At 43.5% G+C, this 20,971-nt stretch overlaps 1 protein-coding gene across 2 annotated transcripts in view; it reads right to left on the minus strand.

Annotated features, from left to right (window-relative positions):
• Positions 1-9,066: 9,066 nt before the first annotated feature.
• Positions 9,067-20,971, minus strand: part of PRIMA1 (proline rich membrane anchor 1) — a 54,351-nt gene continuing 42,446 nt past the window's right edge. The window contains exons 4-5 of one of the 2 annotated variants that reach the window (XR_013952387.1): positions 16,172-16,399; positions 9,067-13,638 (exon numbers count right to left, since the gene is read on the minus strand). Coding sequence is in view for 1 of the 2 variants with exons in the window: in XM_080596321.1 (XP_080452447.1) it covers positions 13,539-13,638 (100 nt within the window). In the remaining variant the exon portion in view is untranslated. The remainder of the gene's footprint in view (positions 13,639-16,171; positions 16,400-20,971) is intronic. The other variant, XM_080596321.1, reaches the window with a different exon arrangement.

Below are 20,971 nucleotides of genomic sequence, written 5' to 3' on the forward strand. Positions count from 1 at the left end.
TAATGCTCCCCTGAGCCACTGGGCAGCCTCAACAGCTGGTCTGTGGATGCAGGTGGGGTGAAAAATAAAAGCATCTGCTGAGAAAATCACATTTAATTAGAAGGGAATAAAACGCACGTGATGAATAAAAGGAGACTGGAGCTGTTGCAGAAAGGAAGTTGAAGTAATCCATCTGGGAATTCTCTGAATAATGATTATTATTAATAACACTGAGCACTTTTGCAGCATTTTTTTGGGTCAAGTTCACTGCTGTGAATCATCACAACAAATGCAGAATGTAGGTTATTCTTTAGCATCCAAAAGTCGTGTCTGATTTATAGTTGGCTGTCAGTATCATATGATATTTAGGCAAACTGTCTCCTTTTTTCCCCCCTCTCCTGCAAACAAGAATCTCATCAGATTTGCACCTCCTTGGTTTGTCTCCTGGCCATACTTACTGTGTAAGTATGGGATAAAGTGTGCAAAACATAATATGGAGTAACTGTTCTCATCTCCAGCGTCATTTTAAAATGTGTTCCTTTCTGCAAAATTAAATTTCAGACAAATCTTCTATACTTAGGTTTCAACAAACATCTTCTTAGCTACTTCAAAACCAAGAGCTCAGCATGAAGTGCACCAGCACTCTCTTTGTTCTTGAAAGCCCGAAAATGAACTGATCAGCAGCTGGTTTATCTGCTGTGTAAGTCCGTGGGAGTCCGGCCGCTGAAATCAGCACAAGTAGTGCATCACCCTATTAAAAGCATTACCCACATAAGACCACTTTCCCTCTTCAGTTCTTTGGATCCGTCAGCATCAGGAGATCATTAATTGTCAGCAGCCAGCATCATCCCCTCAGCATCGTACTTTCGGCGATGCATTTGGGAGCTGGGCTCCCCTTCTCCAGTCTAGTCTCACAGGCTTGCAGCCTCAGGTGATGATCTGCCTTACTGTTCGTACACATTATTTACAGATTTACAGTCTTAATTCGGCTACATTTGAAAAATAATACAGATCAAAGCAAGGTTTTAAATTATAGTAGTTACAGTAGTTTTCCAGGCAAACTCTAGAGGTAGTGACACTTAATCTGACTGAGATAAGTTGGTCTGAAACAGATCTCGACCAGTTGTTTGTGTAGAGCGGTGACCAGGTTTGAAAAGCAGTTCTGAAAAGAGCTATTTTTAAAAACTGTTCATGCCACAAATCATATCATCAGGAACATTCCTGGGATGAAGGTGTATTTTCCAGGAATAAATGGATAAATGGGGCTTGAGAGCTTGAAATGTTTGGCAAAGGTGGGTTGGTAGCTCTTATATATTTTAGATTCTTTTTTTTTTCTTTTTTCTTTTTTTTTTTTTCCTTACTTCTGCTGATTCAATGTAAGTTCAGACAGAAAATCCCTGAAAACCCACAGATATAAATTCAGTGCTGGTTGTTTTCAAGCTTTCCCAAGCTGATGAAGCGTTTCAGCTTCAGCTGCTCAGTTCCCTCGGAGGAAGGGCATGTCTCCGCCACGTGTGCCGAATGCAGGGGATGTTGACAGGCTGCAGCCATCAAAAGGGACGAGTTGGCTCTCCAGGCACCACCAGTCCTTCTTGTCGACGGTCAGAGGGCACTCGCCTCCGCACTGATGTGTCTGCAGAGTTTTGTCTAATATGAGAAACTGCTCAAAAACAGGAGAAATAGATCTGAAGGAGGTGTCCTACAGCTGCTGCAGTTTGTCTTAGCCCCTAGAAAAAAAAAAAATCTACTGGGGGGGCTTCATGTTTTAATATGTTTGTAACTTGTATCTCCATGTTCACTTCAACACTGGACTGATGGCCCCTGGCTGGGGCCCCGGGCTCCTCTCCCGTGTGCTCTCCAGGCCCCCGTGAGCCCCTCGCTGGGGAGAAGAGAGGGAAGCTGAGCTGCAAGCAGCCACAACCCTGCGGCCACCATCAAAGCACATGTTGCTTGTGCTGGTGTTAACTGGGAGGGCGGAGGACGTGCCACTGGCTTTTCAGTTGTCCCAGATCAACAGGAGATGCTGACCAGGCTGCTCAAGTGACCTCGAAGTTATTGTCTACCAAAACCTACTATTTTCAGAATAACATTTGTTTTTCTACTCAGGATGAATTAAGTTGCACACATGTGCGCACATAACACGTGCACGCACACACATACACACAAGGTGCTTTTCTCCACATTTTCTGAAGTCTTGTTCTATATTAATTAATCCACTCTCTTTTCAACAATTAGGTGGGATTCTCTTTAGAAGTTGGCATGAGTATATCCAGTTTTGAATGGACCGTTCCTACTCTGATTACTCATTATTATTATTTCTTAATTTTTCGTTATTTCCCGCTAGGATGGGAATGCCTGGCATATTGGACTGGCTGATAGCCCCCTGCTGAGATGCTGTCATGCAGCAGCGCCTGCCCTCTCGCCGGGGATAGATTCAGACCCTGGGAGCCACATCCCGCGCCACAGCAGTCTCCCCGCACCACCAAGCAGCCTGGGGCTGTTCAACACTCCCAGCTTGGGTACGTATTTCAGAGTAAGCTGGGCTGCCATCTGGGGGTGCCGTCCTTCTCCACTGATGACAAGATTCTAGACAGTTTAGGTATTTTAAATGCCTAGTTTGTAGTTTGGTTAAAATTAGGTGAGAGGAATCCTGCCCCAGGTAGTCAGGGGCTTTGTAAATCAGGCTTCATAAATCGTAGCTGTTGAGAATAAACCACTTCTCCCTGGTGACAAATGAACCTGCAACATTATTGACATCCCTCATGGTCTTGACAGCAAAAGCTGAGCCTGTTTGGGTAACGTGGTGCTGGGCAGAGTCTGTCTCTCACCATGTTTGTACAGCAGCCTGCACAGTACAAATAGCAAGTGGGATTCCATCAGAGGACTCGTTGTCATAAGTTAAAACTCTTTTAAAGGCAATGTCGAATTTAGAACAACTCTCAAGCTTATGACGAATCATTTTTCTGTATGTGAAGCAAATAGCATTTCAGAAAAGACTTTTTTTTTTTCCTTAGAATTGGTAAATTTTAATTCTAGAAAGTGCTTGGATCCATCTTCTGTGGTATCTTAACAACATAATTCCCACATGAAATTGCAGTACTGAAACAAACTTCTGGTGCTTTTCCCAGTTCCTATTCTTACAGAGTAGTTCTATTGCTTTTAGTAGAAACCGTGAAGATGGCAGGTGACCTCATGGACACCACACAGTCTCATGCCTTAGCTGGGTAATTGCTTGCCAAATTTGCATTTTTTTTTTCTTCCTGGACAAACTCCCTTAACACAGCTAGGGGTCAGAAAGATCATAATTTGAAAGTGATGAGTTGTTCAGGTGCAGCCAAAAACCCAGTTTGGAGACCTGAATTCATATTACAGGCGATGAGGCATGTGAAAAACAAACAAACAAACAAACGACATAGCTGCTGACCCTGTAATTTCTTCATTCAGGTAGATTCCTCCATCCCTGTAAAGCCTCATTAACTTCTGATGTGCACCATTAGTACTTAAAAAGTTAGGAAAAGGGATAAAGCTGGAGATATTTCCCGCTCCATTTCGCCACTGTCATCTCTCAAAGGAGAATTGGGTTATAACAATTCTGCCATAGCAGTTGGGGCACAGAGAAACATTTGCTTTGAAAAATGCACTGAAACAGTGGATGCTGTGTTGTCATGTAAAATTGCAAATAGTTACTGACCACTCCTCGACAGGCACCGTGTGTACAGGTGTATCTGCACGTGAGTGGTGGTGTGCCTATACCCTGGCAAATTTTAATAGCCTTTTTTATAGCCTTTTAATATCTTCCAAAATAATGTTTTGCCATTTTGGAGTATCCTCTTCCCCATTCTCTTCCTAACTATTGCAAATATTTTATGAGTAAAACTCATTGGTATTTTTGAACTGAATTTGCAAATAGCTTCAATCCTCCAAAACTACAGTTTTCAAAACAGATGAGTTGAATTGGTTTTAGTCAGCTCTAGCCTTGATTTTGTTCCAAGATATTCACTTGATTCTTTCTTGGACAGGATTTGGCTGAGATTTGGTGTCTTGATTTCAGCAGGAGTATCACTGATAACTCAGATAACTGCAACCTCACCGCAGACAGAGGTTTTACCTGTTCAGCTCAAATGCCCTATAGAGAAGGGACACCAGGAGTTTCCAGAGGCTTATAACTGACCATAAAAGCATTGATCTGCTTATCAAATTTAATCCATTCTCCAAAGATCATAAGAATTACCAATTGTCAATAAGACTGTCATAAATTGTTGCTTTTTTATCGTTTTAATATATTTTCCCCAAATGTCATTCTCGGAACCAGTGGAATTGTTCTTCTGCAGCTCCTAGACAAATATAAAGGTCAGCTTGCAGCTCTCTTTCAACATGGAAAATTTCAGCACAAGCTGTTCACACTCAAATAGGTTTTAAGCACACTGGACACTTGGTCTTCAAATAGAAAGATACAAGGAAAATTACCGCTGTATCTGACATCCACATACATAATGTATGTACTTTCTGGGTTTTGAGCAGCTTGATCCTGCACAATGCTTCAAATGAAGTGGGAAGAAGTGTGGTACACTCATGAAAAGTTTTGCAGGCCTGTTTTCTGCTCTGGAGATGCTCTGAGGAGCTGCTGAAGGGATGCCAAAGGCATGTAGCTGCCAGAGAAGTTTTACTTGACGAGTCATGGTGCTTTCATAGCCTGCCTCTAAAAGCTGTTAATGAAGAGAATAACTTCGGGCAGCCCATATCTTTGTCCATCAAAACAGTCTTGCCTGCCAGCCAGCCAGTCTAGAGGTTAGCATGACCTGCTGCTTGCAGGGCAGCTTGCCGTGGAGAAGACAAATAGCTACTTTCCCAAACTCAGTGGTCACAAGGAACAACACACTGAAAGCAAACAGGGCTCTGAAACATCCTTGCTCAAAATTTCCTCTGAAATTCTTGCCGCTGGCAGGCTTCATTCATGATGCTGGGGAAGTCACCGTACAGAAACGTGCATGGGGACAGCGATTCCTGCTCTTGACTTCTCACTGCCACGTCCAAAAGGGCCACAAGCTTGTTCAGGCAGGATTTCTCCTGCTGTGTGGGTACTGGGACCTTTGCTTCCTGTGCTGCTGTTTGCTAGCAGGAGGGCTCAGGCTGCAATAGGCAGCACAGGTCCCTTCCATCTTGCTCCTAAACGCCTGCCGTCAGCCACCGCTGGAGAGGCGCAGCAGATGGGTGATCAGGTGCATCTGGATCTTAATCTCTCTCTACGAGGAACACACAGGCCTTGAAATATTCTGTTAAGCAAATGACTGCTAATGAGGTGTGAAGCCCCTAATCAGGATATATGCCTCATTCTGCCATTTGTAGTTCTCTCACCCCCCGTGGCCCCCCTTGCACCCCCCTTTTTTTTAATTTTCCGGTAGGCTTCAATTAGGTGAGGGCTTTTCATTTGAAACATTGAGATTTGTACTTGGCCTGCTAAGGCTGTCAGGTCTAGTTTGCTGCTGAACAGTTCATGCTTTGGTGCTGGACAATGCATGAATGTTTAAATTGCTTGAAATGTCTAATTGAATTATCCTCAAATTACAAATCAAAATGGGAAAGGCTGTCTCTGGCTCACAGGCTCGCTCACTTGGATGTGTCTGCCATACTGCTGCTTTTCTTTATATTTTCTTTTCTACTTCCTGCTATGGCTGTGTTAAATGAAACCTTAAATACTGAAAGCATTTCTGTGTGTGTGTGCAGGGGGAAGTGATGCTGAACTTAGAGGGAAATTTATTCACGTTCTGGCTCAGAGTTCTTTTTGTGCTGCACAAAACCCAGTTCATGAAATTTATATCAGTGCATAAGAAAGCAAACAGCCAGCTGCTATTTACAAAGAAACTTCCTTTCTCTTTCAGCCACTATAATATATAATATAAAATACTTTCAGGCAGATAAATATAAATACCACTTAACTGTTTTTTATGGGTGCTCACAGATTAAGGAAATCAACAAGCCAGAAAGAAGACTAAATGTATCTAGCCAGCACTCACAATAAAATCAGCTTGTTATAGCCTTGCCATTTACACAGTCAGATAGAAACTAAAGCCTGTAGGATTTTCATTTATAAATTGTTGGGGGAAGCAGAGCTGGGTCTCCATGGATCCCATGGACCACATTCACCATGTCCAGCACCTTCCCCAGCAGCACTGGAGGCTGATCAGAAACTGGTCAGTGCAATAATGTGTCTTTCATGGGTGTAATAGCTTCATGGCATTTTATAATATACAGTAAAGCGGGCTTGACCGCTCACCTGCAACCTTAGTTCTGTACTTAACTTGTTCAGTGACTGTACCAGGAGGACTAAGGGGTGTTGGTGCCGCATCCTGCTCCTAGCAGCTGCACCATCCCTTCGTCTCCCCAGGAATTCGCCCTTCAGGGGCTGCACGCTTCACCCAGGCATTGCTGCCTCCCTCTGTGGGCAGGCATGGAGCCCTTGCTGGTGCTCACTGTGCTGTGCAGACTCTCTTGGTGGGATGGGTTGGGGCAGGAGGATGCTGCGACAGCACTGCTGACATGCTTGGAGTAATCAGGAGAATTGCTAATCCCCATGGCTATGCCAAACATGCCATGGTGCAAGGCAGGAGAAACACGACAAGTGTTTAAATGTGGTAGTGAATGCTTTTGTATTAACTCTGACCAAAAATAAAACAAATTCAGAACACGCCAGGAATCTTGGTATTAATATTCCCAGTATTTTTTTCCTGAATTCTAACAAAATTAATTAGATTCAGGTCACTTTCAAGGGCAACTTCTCTGCTAGCTTGCAATTAAGTAATTGTTTTCGTGCTTTAAAACTGGTTGAGGATATAATAGCTATGAAAGGACCATAAGGAAATGGCTTAGATATAATCTTTATTAAGTGGAAGACCATCTGTGAGGGGTATTTTTGATAGAAAAGAAATATCTATTATTAATAAGAATGTTGACACATTGATAACTTAAGACTAATACATTAGGTCTTTTAAAACACGGGATTGTTTTGAGGGGCAAAGATTGCACCTGCATGAATCAAGCATGCCCAAATCAGAGCCTCTTTCAGAAAAGGAGAAAGATGTTATTTAAAACTAATTGTACTGGACATCTATTAAAATGATGTAGACCTTGGCAATGCACGTGTCCAGATGAAACCAGTGAAATGCACTTGATAATGATTGTATATTACCAAAATCACATAATACACCACATCTCTCTCATTATAAATCTCTTGCTCCCTCTCCAAATAATATTAAAACCCAGTAATCTAATTACTCTCTTGGTATCATAATGTTGGTTCCCAGTGGTGGGCCAGTGGAGGAAGAGCACACCAGGCAACACCAGGCTTTTCAGCATGGCAAGATATTTACTGTCTCCTATTCTTTAGGAATATTTTCAGTGATTCTCAAAACATACCCACAGTTTTTAGGTTAGGAGCTCTTCTGCTATGTTCCAGTCTAGTCAGATTTGCACCAAATACTCCTGTTGCTCACCAAAGAGCGCCAGTGCCTTGGTCATTTTTTAAGATGCTCATGCTTTGGTTCATGTGACCGTTTCACTTGGACTACAGCATACAAATAGTCAAATGGCAGTGGATTCTGGGTTGATATTTTTATTGTTACTAGGACTTGAGGGTCCTCACCTGAATATCACCAGGGCTGTGCCCTACCTTTGTCTGCAGAATGGTGTCCAAGCAGTCACTCCCCAGTTGTGTAAGTCTCCTCTTCCCAGTGACGTGCTGCTTCCTCAGCTACAGGCTGGAGGTACGGATGCTGAACCGTCAGCTTTGATGCCTGAAGCAGGGACAAATGTCTGCTGGAGGCGTTTTCTTTCTGAGTGGTCACAGGGAGATTTTAATGTGGAAGTTTTCTTTCACAGAACACAGCTGATAGTGAAGCCTGGTGGATGGCATACTATGTGGAATAATAGTTCTTGCTGTAGTTTATTAAACTGTCACCTGCTCAATTTACATTCATGTTGGTTTGGGGTTTGTTCAGTTCTAGACATCCTATAAATGGAGATATGAAATCATTCACTAGGGACCAATGAAATCTACTGAGCTCCAGGAATTGGGCAGACAAATATTTGTACCGTGAGGAAATCCCATTTTAGGAATTAAAGGCAACCAAGATGCCTCCATACCTGAACCAAATTTCCCCCATGCAGGCACACATACAGCTGACCTCGTTCAGGCACCTGAAGGTACCAGGGGAGTTGCTTTAGGCTCCCCGTTGGTTGAAGAAGCAAAAAACCCACTGTGAGATACAGCTCAGGTTGGTGATGGCTTCAAGAAGCCCTCACAGATTGTGTTCTACTCCCGTCTGTTAAAGGCATAACATTATGTGGGGTGAATCCTGGCCAAAGGATCCACATTTACCTCCTATAGGTCACGGTGAATCTTTTGAAGCTTGGGTCAATGATTTGCTTTTGTTCTTATGTGGAAACTGGAAGGTTAAGCCCAAGTGGTGAGTTAGAATTATTGCTGCACATTATTTCTTGCATCAGAAAACCTAATGTGAAAGGCAAAAATGAAAATTCTTAAACAAGAGAGGTTTAGGGAAACTTGCAGCACCTCTGGCATAATAAAGAGAGAGGCTTTCTTGAGCTTTGGGGGTGCTGCAGGAATCTGCTAGTGCAATTCCTTAGCTCGCAAAGCACCGACTTTTGGACCCAGTTTTCCTGCCACTCACTGATGATGGCAGTAAATTCCTCCTCTCCCAGCACTGCTCAGCCAAGGGCTCTGGGGTAAGCATGGGGTAGGCAGGGACACACAGTGCTGGCCTGCGCAGCCAGTGCCTGGGCACGGCAGAGAAGGGGCGAAGGTAAGGAATGGGCAGCGGCCAAAATCTCATAGCATGGCTCTGGGACTGAAACTTAAGGGTTGGATGAGATGGACCCAGAACCCAGCCAGACACCGGCGTGAGCAGCAGCCAGAAGCTACACTGAAACCAGAGCAGAAAGCTCTTTTAAGCAGGCTTAATTCAGGCAGCACGAGAAGTGCCTCAGCAGGCACTGCAGTCATTCCTCCTGGCAGTGCTTCTCTTTACCATGTCTCAGTCCTCAGCTACATAACCCACAGGACACAGGAAACTTTTTACAAGTACATTTTTATTTAAAATAAAAATTAATTATGGTGCCTTTTTAAAATAGGGTACTGCACAATCTGTATATGCAACACAGTTTTTGGTACGGAACATACTTATTGAGCAATATCCTTAAATACTAAATATACATTAATGGCTTGTTTGAGAAACATGACAACATTAATTCTGATAATTTTCTCTTTAGTCATTTAACCACTGATACAGATTTCCTATAAACAATATTCGTTTTCATCTGTACATGTGGTACACAGTCAAGAAGGCAGATCTTAGAATATTTACATTCATGCATTGATTTAACACACTATTTTGTAGTTTAAAATAATATATTTTTGTTTGTACAGATGCAGGGAGTATTGTAAATACATATCTACCACAGGCCTGATTCTCCATTGCTTGGCAGCATCTATGGTCATTACCTGGTTGGAGCAGCAGGGCCACGCTCGCTTCACATGCTGTGCATGACCATACGGCATACAAGACTGGACAATTAGGTCTCTGCCTAGATATATATCAACATATTTATATCTTAGACTTGGTAGAACTCTCCTCTTTCCTTCCATGTCTGTTTTTGCAGCACCTACGCGAGGTGGAGATGCTTTCCTGGTCACACCTCTGTGGTGGGCCTGCGCCAGGAAGGGCCGCAGGGCCAAGGCTTCCTGCAACACACGGACACCTCAACTCGGCCTTCCTCGCGTTGTGGAGGACCGAAGAAACACCGCTTTGCAGCTCAGGCCCTTACAGTGCAGTCTCTGCTTGTGTCTGCTAGTGGTGATGCTCGTAGAAAAGAAGAAATTTTGAGTTAATACTCTCCCTCAGACTGAACAAAGTGGTTTTCTGTTTTGCGAGGCTGCCTGGTGGTGATCAGAGGGGTCAGAGCACAGCAATTTACTTCTGTCTAGAAACAGGCCACCTTTGCATCTGCCAAGGATATGGCTATTTTGTGAATGGAGCTTTACAGGACCTTTCTGTGCCTGATATTTTGGTGGCTAAAAATAAACTTGCAATGCTTGTAGAGCTGTATTTTGAGTTGCCAGTTCCCCAGATCCAGGGTCACTGCTCAGTGAGGCCCTTATCCATCAAGACCTTTCCTTTCCCTTTGTATTTAATTATAGTACAATAAGGAAGCAGAGAAGGCTGTTTTAGAAAAGCACCCCGAGTAGTCTGTGGAGTGTTAAACAAACCCTTAAGCCACATCAGAAAACTTCAAAAATCATTCCCCAGAGACACTGCCTTTCTGGCCTCACTTTTCTGAAGACTTAATCTGCTTCCAGCATACTTCTCCAAGTGACTTTCTGAAGATCACCTTAAATTTTTGGTGCACTGTATTCAACTGTATTTGGATGCCCAGGATTCTACAGGAATGGCAGCAAAACTGCCCCATAAAGAATTTCTCGTCTCTCCCAGCCATGCAGCTATGTAAGTGCTGAGAACAAGGACTCTGGAGAAGCAGAGAGCAGCAGCTCCCAGCCTGTCTGCTGCTGCTGCTCTTCTGTGGCCAGTGGATTAATGAAACACACTGGGGATTGTTTGCTTATGAAATACCTTGGGAAGTGTGAGTATTACGGTGATGATGTGCCCGAATACATTTATTTAATATCAGCGTGTTGGATATGATGACAGTGTAACCCCGCCTATGCAAGTAAGATACATATACATCTCTCAAAATACTGCCACAGAGCTGTTAAGTATTTTTATCTTGACTACACAGATGGGTAAACTGAGGCACAGAGAGGCAAAATTACTTGCTAGTAAACAGCAGATCAGTGGCAGAGTTGGAAATAGATGCCGGTCCCCACGTGTGGCTCCTTGAAATGTGCTGCCTCCCTGCTCTGCACGAAGCCTGAACATTTGTGTTCCACTGAGGAGACCTCCAGGGCTCTAGGGGAGGTTTGCTTGTGGGTTATGTCATACACCACAGTTTTCTCTCAGTGAGAACATTTTACCATTGACATCACTGAAAATAAGACAGCATCCAGTGACCATCTCTTTAGACTTTTTCTTGCAAAAACAGACACATTTTGATGAACATAATGAGCTACAAATCCCTTTTGTGATTTTGGCCTTTCAGAACATACCTTTAAAGCTTTATTAGGAAATAAGTAAAATCAACAACCTTTAGGAGAAAGTGCTAATCCTGAGCCCATATCATGCTAAACTCATCTGCATTCACACTTATACTCTCAGCTAAACATGCAACCAGTCTCAAACTATGACACAATTAGGCAGAAACAACTGGAGTAAAAAACGAAAGGCAAACATAGGTAACTACACCAAAATAAATATTATAGCTTTAAAAATATTCTAGAAATATACTTCCAATATTTTTATTATAGTATTTAGGGGCTAAGTGCTTTAGGCAATCAACATTTGGGATATTAGACTCAAAATGTAAATTCTGTCATTTTAATCCCACTTTGGATCTAAGAGCATATCACTGTATCTTGTGCAAGCACACAATATAAATATGGCAGGAAATGATCGTAGTCTTGGGCAAAAGGTTACTTATTCCCTTTCACTTTTATAACTCACTTCTCAAGAAAGTCTAGCCTTTAAAAATAATTTTCTGTAGCTAAACTTCTACATAATGATGACAGGCTAAAAAGCTAAATTAATAACTCCATAAAATTCTCAACAGCGGTATATAGCAGCATTTCATTTTATCATTGAAAAGATACTTATATTTACATATATCCTATTGTTCAATAGGTAATAGAAAACTAGAGATGGGCCTGAGCTGAAAATGCTGATTCAAGCATCCCGGAGCTTTTTCAGGGAAGGTCTGCAGAACATCGTCTTCCTCTACCATCAGGCCAAGCTCTACATCCCAGAGATAGACCAAATGCAGACAGGACCGCGTTCAAAATCAAGATCTGCTTTCTGCAGTTCAGGCACATCCTTACATAAAACTGAAAGCATCGGTGTGTTGCGTTTCCGATGGACGCGACGGCTGGGGAACAGCCACATCCTGGACCAGGACCAGGTTGGCCCCTGGGAGTTACTCAGAGACACAGAGACCCAGTGGTATTGGTGCTTGATGTCCAGACAAGAAGCCAGGGTGGACGTTTGTCTTTCACTGCGTCGCTACTTTCAGCACAGAGGTAAATGGAGACATACATGTGGAGGTGTGACACAAAGGAAAGTTTTCAGGGGGTGGGTAAAGACCAGCGGCTCGGCCAGTCCTATCGCCTTTATCCTAAGGGTTGCTTACTGAGTCTAACCTGAGATCCTAAATGAAATGGATTTGGGTGGATTCAGCTTTGCTTTAAGTAGTCTGCAATCCATGTCATGGAAAGTACAACACTAAGCTATTACGCTGAATTTGGCACGACTGGCAGTCTCTGCCCAGGAGAGGCAGAGACTGAGTTAACAGTTAACATGGGCACAACCAGCTTACAAGGCCCTCAAAAATGGTCCTCCAGGCCCGCTCTACAACGTCCTTGGTGGGTCATTTCACCAGACTTGGCACTTTCAGGAAACAACACTCATCAGCGAAGGAAAAGGACTTCAAAGGGCTGCTCTTCCTCTCTAGAAAATCCCGCCCAAATGCTCACTCCAAGATGTAAACAAAATCTTTCATGTAGGGGTTTCCCTGGCAAATCAGTGTGATGCAAACATGAGGAAATGTGGGAAACATGGGAAAACTTTCACAAACGAAGGACTTTTAGAAGATAAAAAGTATGTGATGTGGAAAAGGAGGCTAACTATAAAGTAATAATGTTCAAAGCACCTCTTAATAATATCTCTCTTTCACTAGCAATGCTAATTGCTAAAATAATATATTTTGATTTCTTTTGCCTGAAAAGTCTTCAGCCATGGAAATTGCATAGTCACCAGACCACAGATGAATTTCCTGGTCACAAGTTCAGTCACAAGTTCATCCAACTTTTGGTTCCTTGATGGCTTAACAGATTTTTTTTCCCCTTTTTAATAATGAAATAATAAAAATGATAAGAATGAGTGAAGTATAATTATACAAAGCTGCTAGGTTCTAGGTGAAAACACTGCATGGGCTGGAGAAGCATGTAGGTGACAGCTTCTACTCTTGACCCTCAGACACATTTATAATAAGCTGCTGCCACTCCGGCAGATCACCTTTTCCTTGAAAGACCCTATTTAAGGAGCTTTTTGTGGGCACCCAATTCAAACTAAAAAGTGGGTGAAGAGGAAGTAGGAGGCATCGTGATGTTGCTTTCATGAGATGCAGCATGCAATGCCTATGCCTTTGTGATGCTTTTTCTCTGGGCAGCCTGGACAGGCGAGTTTATCCTCCCTTGGAGAAGCAGCAAGCCTGAAGAGCTGCCTGCTTTTCTCTTCTGAGTCACTGATGCGTGCGCTATTTCTGAAATGAAGTCTGTGGCCACAGAGCCCCTTCTGGTGCCTTATTTCACCCACCTTGCATACTCCATGCGTGTGCTTTAAAAGTTTACCACCTCCTGCGCCTCAGTGGGGTTTCAGGGATTATACGACCGCACTGTTGTCAACTGTTTTGTTGTTTTGGGAGGAGGTCATTGCATATTCAGCCCGACTGGTTCCATTCTCTTCTTTTCTCATGGGTTTCCTTAGGTGATCCCAGGTTCGGTGATGAATAGGCAGGGTAGGGGGAGAAGAAAGGACACAGATAAACATCTTCTTTGTCAATACAGAAAATCAAGGACATTTAAGGTGTATTATAACAGCGAATATTTCCTCTGTTTTCCCTTTCTGAGCACAGGTCAAATCAGCAGTTAAATTTTGTCAAGCCTGATGATTCAGCTGTAAGGTGCAGGGTCTGGTCCTAAGCCACATTCTGGGCTGTTGTTCTCCTCATGTCAGCTTACGTATAGATACTGGTGTGTGTGCTGCATGAAATGAAAGCTGCTGGAAGGAGAGCCCTCCTGCATGGGGCCGTGTATGTTCCCAGCTCTCCACCACCACCTTCATCCCTGGAACTCAGGCACTGGCTGAGGATCTACCTTGGGCCAGTCCTGGGCCTTTCGCCTCAAAGTGCCACATCATTCAAACTGCAATGATGGCCAGTCATGTCCACTGAGGACCCAGCTCACTCAGCAGTCATTATAAAACCACTGTGTTCAGTCACTAGCAGAGGACTTGTCTGAGCAGGTGTCAATATGTACGTCTGTGGTGACCAGGCTAGACTCTCTTCACAGTCAGTGGACAGACAGAGGTACGTTTAAAACATGATTCAGATCACCTTAAGTGGATACCCAAAATATGTCAGAGGCATTCCCGTTTCTCCGTATGGCCTGTGAAGGAGGCCTAGTTTACTAGTTCAAATAGAGAAGTCCATCTAGGTGTTGAAGCTACTGACTGAAAACACAGTTCCTGCTGTGATCTGCCAGTCCCCCAACACCAACCACTGAAGCATCTCCCTTTGTATTTAGTGGTCATTGGCACCATTTGGTAACACCGTCTAAATCCAACAATGCTAATAATGAGGCAAAGCAGCAAATGCTCAGCAAGTGCAGAAAACCAACAAAAATCTGCAAATTACTGAGCAAAAGCATCTTCTCTGGTATTTTAAAGTGACTCTGAAAGGGAAGTCCTGAGCATAAGTCCTATAATAGACCATGTTACATCATGGATTATTTCCTCCACAATTTCTCTCCTCAAAAGTGGCATGGCCTTTATTTAAAGACAAAGTTTTACACACAGTAAGAGGCAAAAGCTCTGTGCTTTCCACGTAGATACCTCATACATTAGTGCCTTGAGTTCAAGATGCTTGTAAGGGCAAAAAGAACACTACATAAACATGTATAATGCAACATTTTCTGCTATTGTTCTTGGCATTATTTAACAACGCAAACATCAATTAATAAAAATAGCTAAGCACATTTATTTCAGCAGATAAAGGCATTAGTGAAAGGTTTATGGAGAATGACTACAGGAAGATAAATTTGTTTCTCTTGTAATGTTGAAGAAAATAACTCTGACTATGGTATCTTACTCCCTGGTAAGGGTTAAGGCTTGTTAATATTAGCTGTGGTTTCAGCTGTTAGAGAATGAAAATGGAAGGGAAGGTGAGCCTAAGAACTTGACTGAACCCCTTTTCAGCTGTTAACATGCTGTGCCTGCCTGTGTCTGACACAAGATCCTGAGGCTCTGTCTTTCATACCATTGTAAAGCACCCATCCACTCCACCACATCCCTCAGGAGAAATGCAGAGGCAACATTCCCCTCATTTTCTCCTGTTTACCCCTTCTTTCTTTATTTTGCTGTCCTATGTGTTTCTGCCCTCCCCCCCTTTTCATTCCCTGTCTGGCCTCTTTCTTTCTTCAAGAATTATCTTCCTCTCATGTTTATCTACATTCTTCTTTTTTTTCTAGAAGTGATTTCAAGTATGGCCAAGAGAAAAGAAAGTTTCAGTCCTCCTGAAACTCTGCTCTGTTTCCCTTCTGCCCCTTTTCTGACTTCTGCTTCTGGTCTCCAGGAGCTCTTTTACCTCCCCTGCCTGGAGCCTTGTTTGTTTGGAGTCTCCCCTCCGACGGTGAGACCTCTCTGGAGAAGCTGCCTGTGATATTGTATGACCTATACTAGAATGCACCAGAACTTATTTTTTTCAGAGCCTGAAAATACCAGAATGGAGACTTTATTGGGGTTCTGCTGTCTCTCTGCAGCCCCAACATCCTCATCTGCCTTATCAACTGCTCAGGGTAAGTGTGAGTGAAACAGAGCAACTGTCTTGGGTCTCAATGAAATGGCAATTTGAGGTGTTTATTTATATAGAATCATAGAATCTTTCTGGTGTTTCACAATTTTTAAGCCACACTTTGGCATTAGGGCACTAGCTCTTCCAGTGTTGCCAGCTCTGTGTGTCACTACCTCTTTTTCCCCTCAAATTTTGTTGGCCGTTGAGATCACAGTATACCCTTTTCCTCTTATACACCAAGGAGAACCCTATTACCCTATTCTGAGCCTGATAAGTAGGTTATGCATGATCTTCCTATATGTAGTATTCCAAGCCCCTTTCAGATGAAATGCTGTAGCCCTGTATTTATGCATTTTCACTTCAGGGTTGCTCTTCACTGGCAGGGAGGGATGGGTCAAATTAGTGAGGGAATGAGCAGGGAACTATTCATATCTGACATACTCACTTGGTGGCAGGCGAAACAGGCTGTTTGCTAAGTGGTTTGCACTGCTTTACGGTATGATTTGCTACACATCATGCTTTGATGTTTAGCAAGCAAATTGGTGCACTCTTCATGCAAAACATCTGTGAATGAAAAGTAAATGCAACTCTGCACTGCTTAGTACACGCCTGAAATGATGCATCTGAGTCCATAATGAGCTCTCCACCATGTATGCGTTAATTTGCATGAGTCCTAAAATCAAAAAAGCATCAAACAGCCATTTAATAGTGCATTTCCCAAGTTAAGCTTCCATTTCTGATGAGGTTCTGATCACATTTAATAATAAATCTTGTTTGTTCAGGAAATTCATATTGGCTCGTACCAGCTCTCTGCAGAGTCCTGTGTAAAGGTCAATGTAACAATGCACAGTCAAACAGAATTTGTAGGTTTTTGTCTTCAGGAAAGCTCTTAGAGTAAGTCTGTGTTTTAACCTGGCAGGCAGCTAAGCATCACAGAGACATTCACTCACTCCCCCTCAGTGGGATGGGGGAGAAAAATCGGAAGAAGGTAAAATTGTGGGGTGAGATAAAGACAGTTTAGTAGAACAGAAAAGGAAGGGAAAATAAGAATAATAAAAATAATATAATAATAATAATGAAAATACAAAACAAAATATGAACAATGCAATTGCTTACCAACTGCTGATTGATGCCCAGCCTGTCCCCAAGCAGTGGCTGACCCCTTCTGGCTACCCCATACCCCCCAGTTTTATTGTTCAGCATGACACCATATGGCATGGGATATCCCTGTGGTCAGTCTGGGTCAGCTGTCCTGGATGAGTCCCCTTGCAGCACCCCCAGCCAGCAGGCTGGGCAGCATGAGAAGCAGAAAAGTCCTTGGCTCTCTGTAAGCACTGCTCTGCAAGTACTGAAACATTGGTGTTAGCACATGGGGGAAAGGAAGGTGATCAGGAGTAGTCGGCATGGATTCACCAAGGGGAAATCATGCTTCAATCTGATAGCCTTCTATGATGGGATGACAGGCTGGGTATATGAGGGAAGATCAGTGGATATTGTCTACCTTGACTTCAGCAAGGCTTTTGACACTGTCTTCCACAACATCCTCACAGGCAAGCTCAGGAAGTGTGGGATGGATGAGTGGACGGGGAGGTGGATTGAGAACTGGCTGGACGGCAGAGCTCAGAGGGTTGTGATCAGCAGTGCAGAATCTAGTTGGAGGCCTGCAGCTAGTGGTGTCCCCCCCAGGAGTCCTGGTGGACAAGAAGTTAACCACGAGCCAGCCACATGCCCTTGTAGCCAAGAAGGCAAACAGTATCGTGGGGCCGCATTAGGAAGAGTGTTGCCAGCAGGCCAAGGGAGGTGATCCTGCCCCTCTACTCAGCCCTGGTGAGGCCTCACCTGGAGTATTGGGGCAGTTCTGGGCTCCCCAGTACAAGAGGGACATGGAGCTACTGGAGCGAGACCAGAGGAGGGCTACTGAGATGATCAGGGGACTTGAGTATCTGTCATATGAGGAGAGGCTGAGAGAGCTGGGCCTGTTTGGCTTGGAGAAGGCTAAGAGGGAATCTTATCAATGTGTATAAATATCTGAAGGGAGGGTGTCAAGAGCATGGGACCAGACTCTTTCCAGTGGTGCCCAGCAACAGGACAAAAGGCATCGGGAACAAATGGAAACACAGGAAGTTCCGGCTGAATATGACAAAAAACTTCTTTACTGTGAGGGTGACAGAGCACTGGAACAGGTTGCCCAGGGAGGCTGTGGAGCCTCCCGCTCTGGAGATACTCAAAACCTGACTGGATTCGATCCTGTGCAATGTGCTCTAGGAGACCCTGCTTGGCAGGAGAGTTGGACTAGATGATCTCCAGAGGTTCCTTCCAACCTCAGCCATTCTGTGATTCTGTGCTACCAGCATTATTCCCATCCTAAATCCAAAACACAGCATCATACCAGCCACTATGAAGAAAATTAACTTTATTCCAGCTGAAACCAGGACAAGGAAACACAGTTTGGGGCACATGATCCTTACTAGTCACAAAACTCAGCTGGTATGCTTGACCAAACCCTCCTTGCCAGCTTTTGCTGCTGGTGTAAATTCAGCACAGATGTAGGTCTGTGTCTGTAATGCAGTTCTGCTGGTAGAGTACTACGGGAGGGTTTGTTCTCATTTGTCTCATTTGCACACATTTAAAAAAATATGACTTTTTAGAGAAAATCAATCAAATGTTGAGCAAACTGTTTATTTAATCAGGACTTTATTATGCCATTTTGCTCATAGCCATATTGAAGCATTGAGGAGAATGAGATCACCTAGAAATTGGAATAGGAGCTTTGTCCAGAAGAGTAAACTGCAATGGAGTTTAAAAGACACATCCAAGTCCACATGCTCTTACTTCTCAAGGTATTTTGTGCTTTGAAGATATGAGATTTTAGAATAAAAAAGTGCCTTCATAAGAAGACTGAACCCTGCAAACCTAATAGTTTTCTACTGCCTGCCTCCATTGCAATGTCTCTGTTGAGTGCTGCTGCCCCATTGCCAGCATTCAGGAAAGACAGACCCCAGGGAAACCCAGCCCAGATAAGAGGGGTTGACCTTGGGCTGGCAGAACACTGTAGGAATCTTAAATTCATCTCCTGCTGGGGCTCTGATGCTCTACTTAGCACTGCCAGAATGCCTGCCTCCGCTTGGGATTTGCTGAGGGAAATGTCTACTCTGCTTCTTACAAAATGGGAATAGAGTATAATTTTCCTTTTAAAAAGCAGTCAGAGGAAAAGCCACTTTATCATCCCTGCTGTGGGTTTGAGGAGATGCCCAGTGCTCAGAAGACCACAGTACAAGTCCAAGTCTCTCCTGAATAGTGGTACAAAATTGTAAATTGCACTTAAGAGGTTCTATAGGACAAAATAAACAGCTGGAGACCTGTTCTACCACAAGTGACACCAGGACTCATGAGCCCCTCCTGTGTTGTTGGTGACTGGTTGTGTGTGCACCTGTCGCTCCCCAGGGCAAAGCGACAGAAGGGAAGAGGCATACCCGGGAGTCGAGACATCACTTGTACGTGCAATGACTTCAAAGCTGCTCTCTATAAGGATAAATATTTCATTAGCTATCAACACATAAAAATTAATGATTTTCAGTAAAACTGGCTCTCATACAACACATCCATTTGCTTTTATAGGATCGGTCTATCCTCATGGGTCTTCAGTGTACAACAGATACATCCAAGCTGTCTAGGTACCACTAGTGATCCAACAGTAGCAGCATCGTCTTGAGTTGAAATGGGGTAGATACCTGGTAACTATATTTTCACTCAGCTTCATTCCTCCCAGGCTTGGATGTTAGCAATACCTGTGGCAGCTATGCTTAGAGCTCTTGGCAAGACTTCAATGCTGGAAGCCCAGACAAGATAATATGTGGACTACTGTCACGCTTCAAAAAATCCTTATTTAGCAGATGCAGGTAGGAATGGAAGAATAAATTTTGTACACAGTTAGTAGACCGTCTCTCTCAGTAACCTGAATGCTTATAAGAATGCAAAGTAAGTGAATGGAGGGTGTTTACATCTCAGCACTGTGGGCGTTCATCAAACAGCAGCTTGATTCATGCTGGGCATCAGCTACCAGAGATGAATCAGTTCCCATAATAGCAACTGGTGGGAGAAGCAAACTTGCTTTCTAAGACTGTTTTGTGAACAGGACCCCTGCTAGAGAGACTCAATGCACTGAAGAAAGTTGCTTTCTGGGACATAGCTGTCGAATCTAGAAAGCTTGTGTGCAGCCACCCACCATGTGCCTTGCCTTGTGACTAACCCGGGCTGGGCAGCCTGGCGCTGTGGCCCGGCCATACAGCACTTGTGTTTCCCAAAAAGGGAAGGCCACTTCTCTGGAGATTGCTTTCAGATTCGTGGAAAGGGAGTCACATTCTGACTTCCATTTGTCTGTCTCAAAGGGATCAGAAAAGTTCAATCTGGATATTTTTTATTTGACAATATAAAGATAGAAATCAAAGAAGAAGCCCTAATGAAGAACATTCTTTGAAACCTTAGTTTTTCTCTATTAAATTAGTTAACAGCCATATGTGGACTATCAGTCTGTCCAGAAAACAAGCAGCATACTACTCATTACTCGTAGGAAGAGGTTACTAGTTCAGCTACTTCCCACGTACAGAGCAAATGTTTTACAGTTATATTAAAAAGCATCTCCATCTGGACATGTTACTCAATTAGTCTCCTACGTGCAGAAGGGGAGAAGATCTGTACAAGTGCATGTGCTAGAACCAGTATGCAAACCAGAAAAGTCTCTTTCACAGCACTGCCAGTCATGTTGCATCAATAGGCTTTGATCTAGCCCCAAGATACCATCTCCTAAGCAAAGTTTTTTGTTTTCTGGATATTCACAGGAGCATTTTCAAGCCTGCAATTTACAGCTATCTCAGCTCTCCCTCATAGCCATTTTTAGCTGACCAATTTCTGTAGTATATTTAAGTGAGCTCTGCAGGCATGTGGGCGATTTCCATTTTGGGGTGTTTCACACTCCCCTGTGATAGTCAAATCCCTCTCGCTGTGCTCAGATTGAATGTCTAGCCTTTGCTGAGTGCTCCTCTCAGGGAAAACCATTTCCATATGGAGCCACTCTGCAGCTGTTCATCAGCAGTTAGAGGCTGTTGGACTGCAAAATGCAGTGGGCAGATCTTTTGCAGCAGAGGTGTACCTACCCCAGCCTGCTGAAGTCACTCTGAGTCTATCTGAAGGGAGAATTTGGCCTGTTCAGATTGGAAGTAATTGCAGTAGATTGCTGAGCTACACA

The sequence above is a fragment of the Anser brachyrhynchus genome (assembly GCF_964034855.1).
Source record: "Anser brachyrhynchus genome assembly, chromosome: 5".
Lineage (NCBI taxonomy): Eukaryota > Metazoa > Chordata > Aves > Anseriformes > Anatidae > Anser > Anser brachyrhynchus.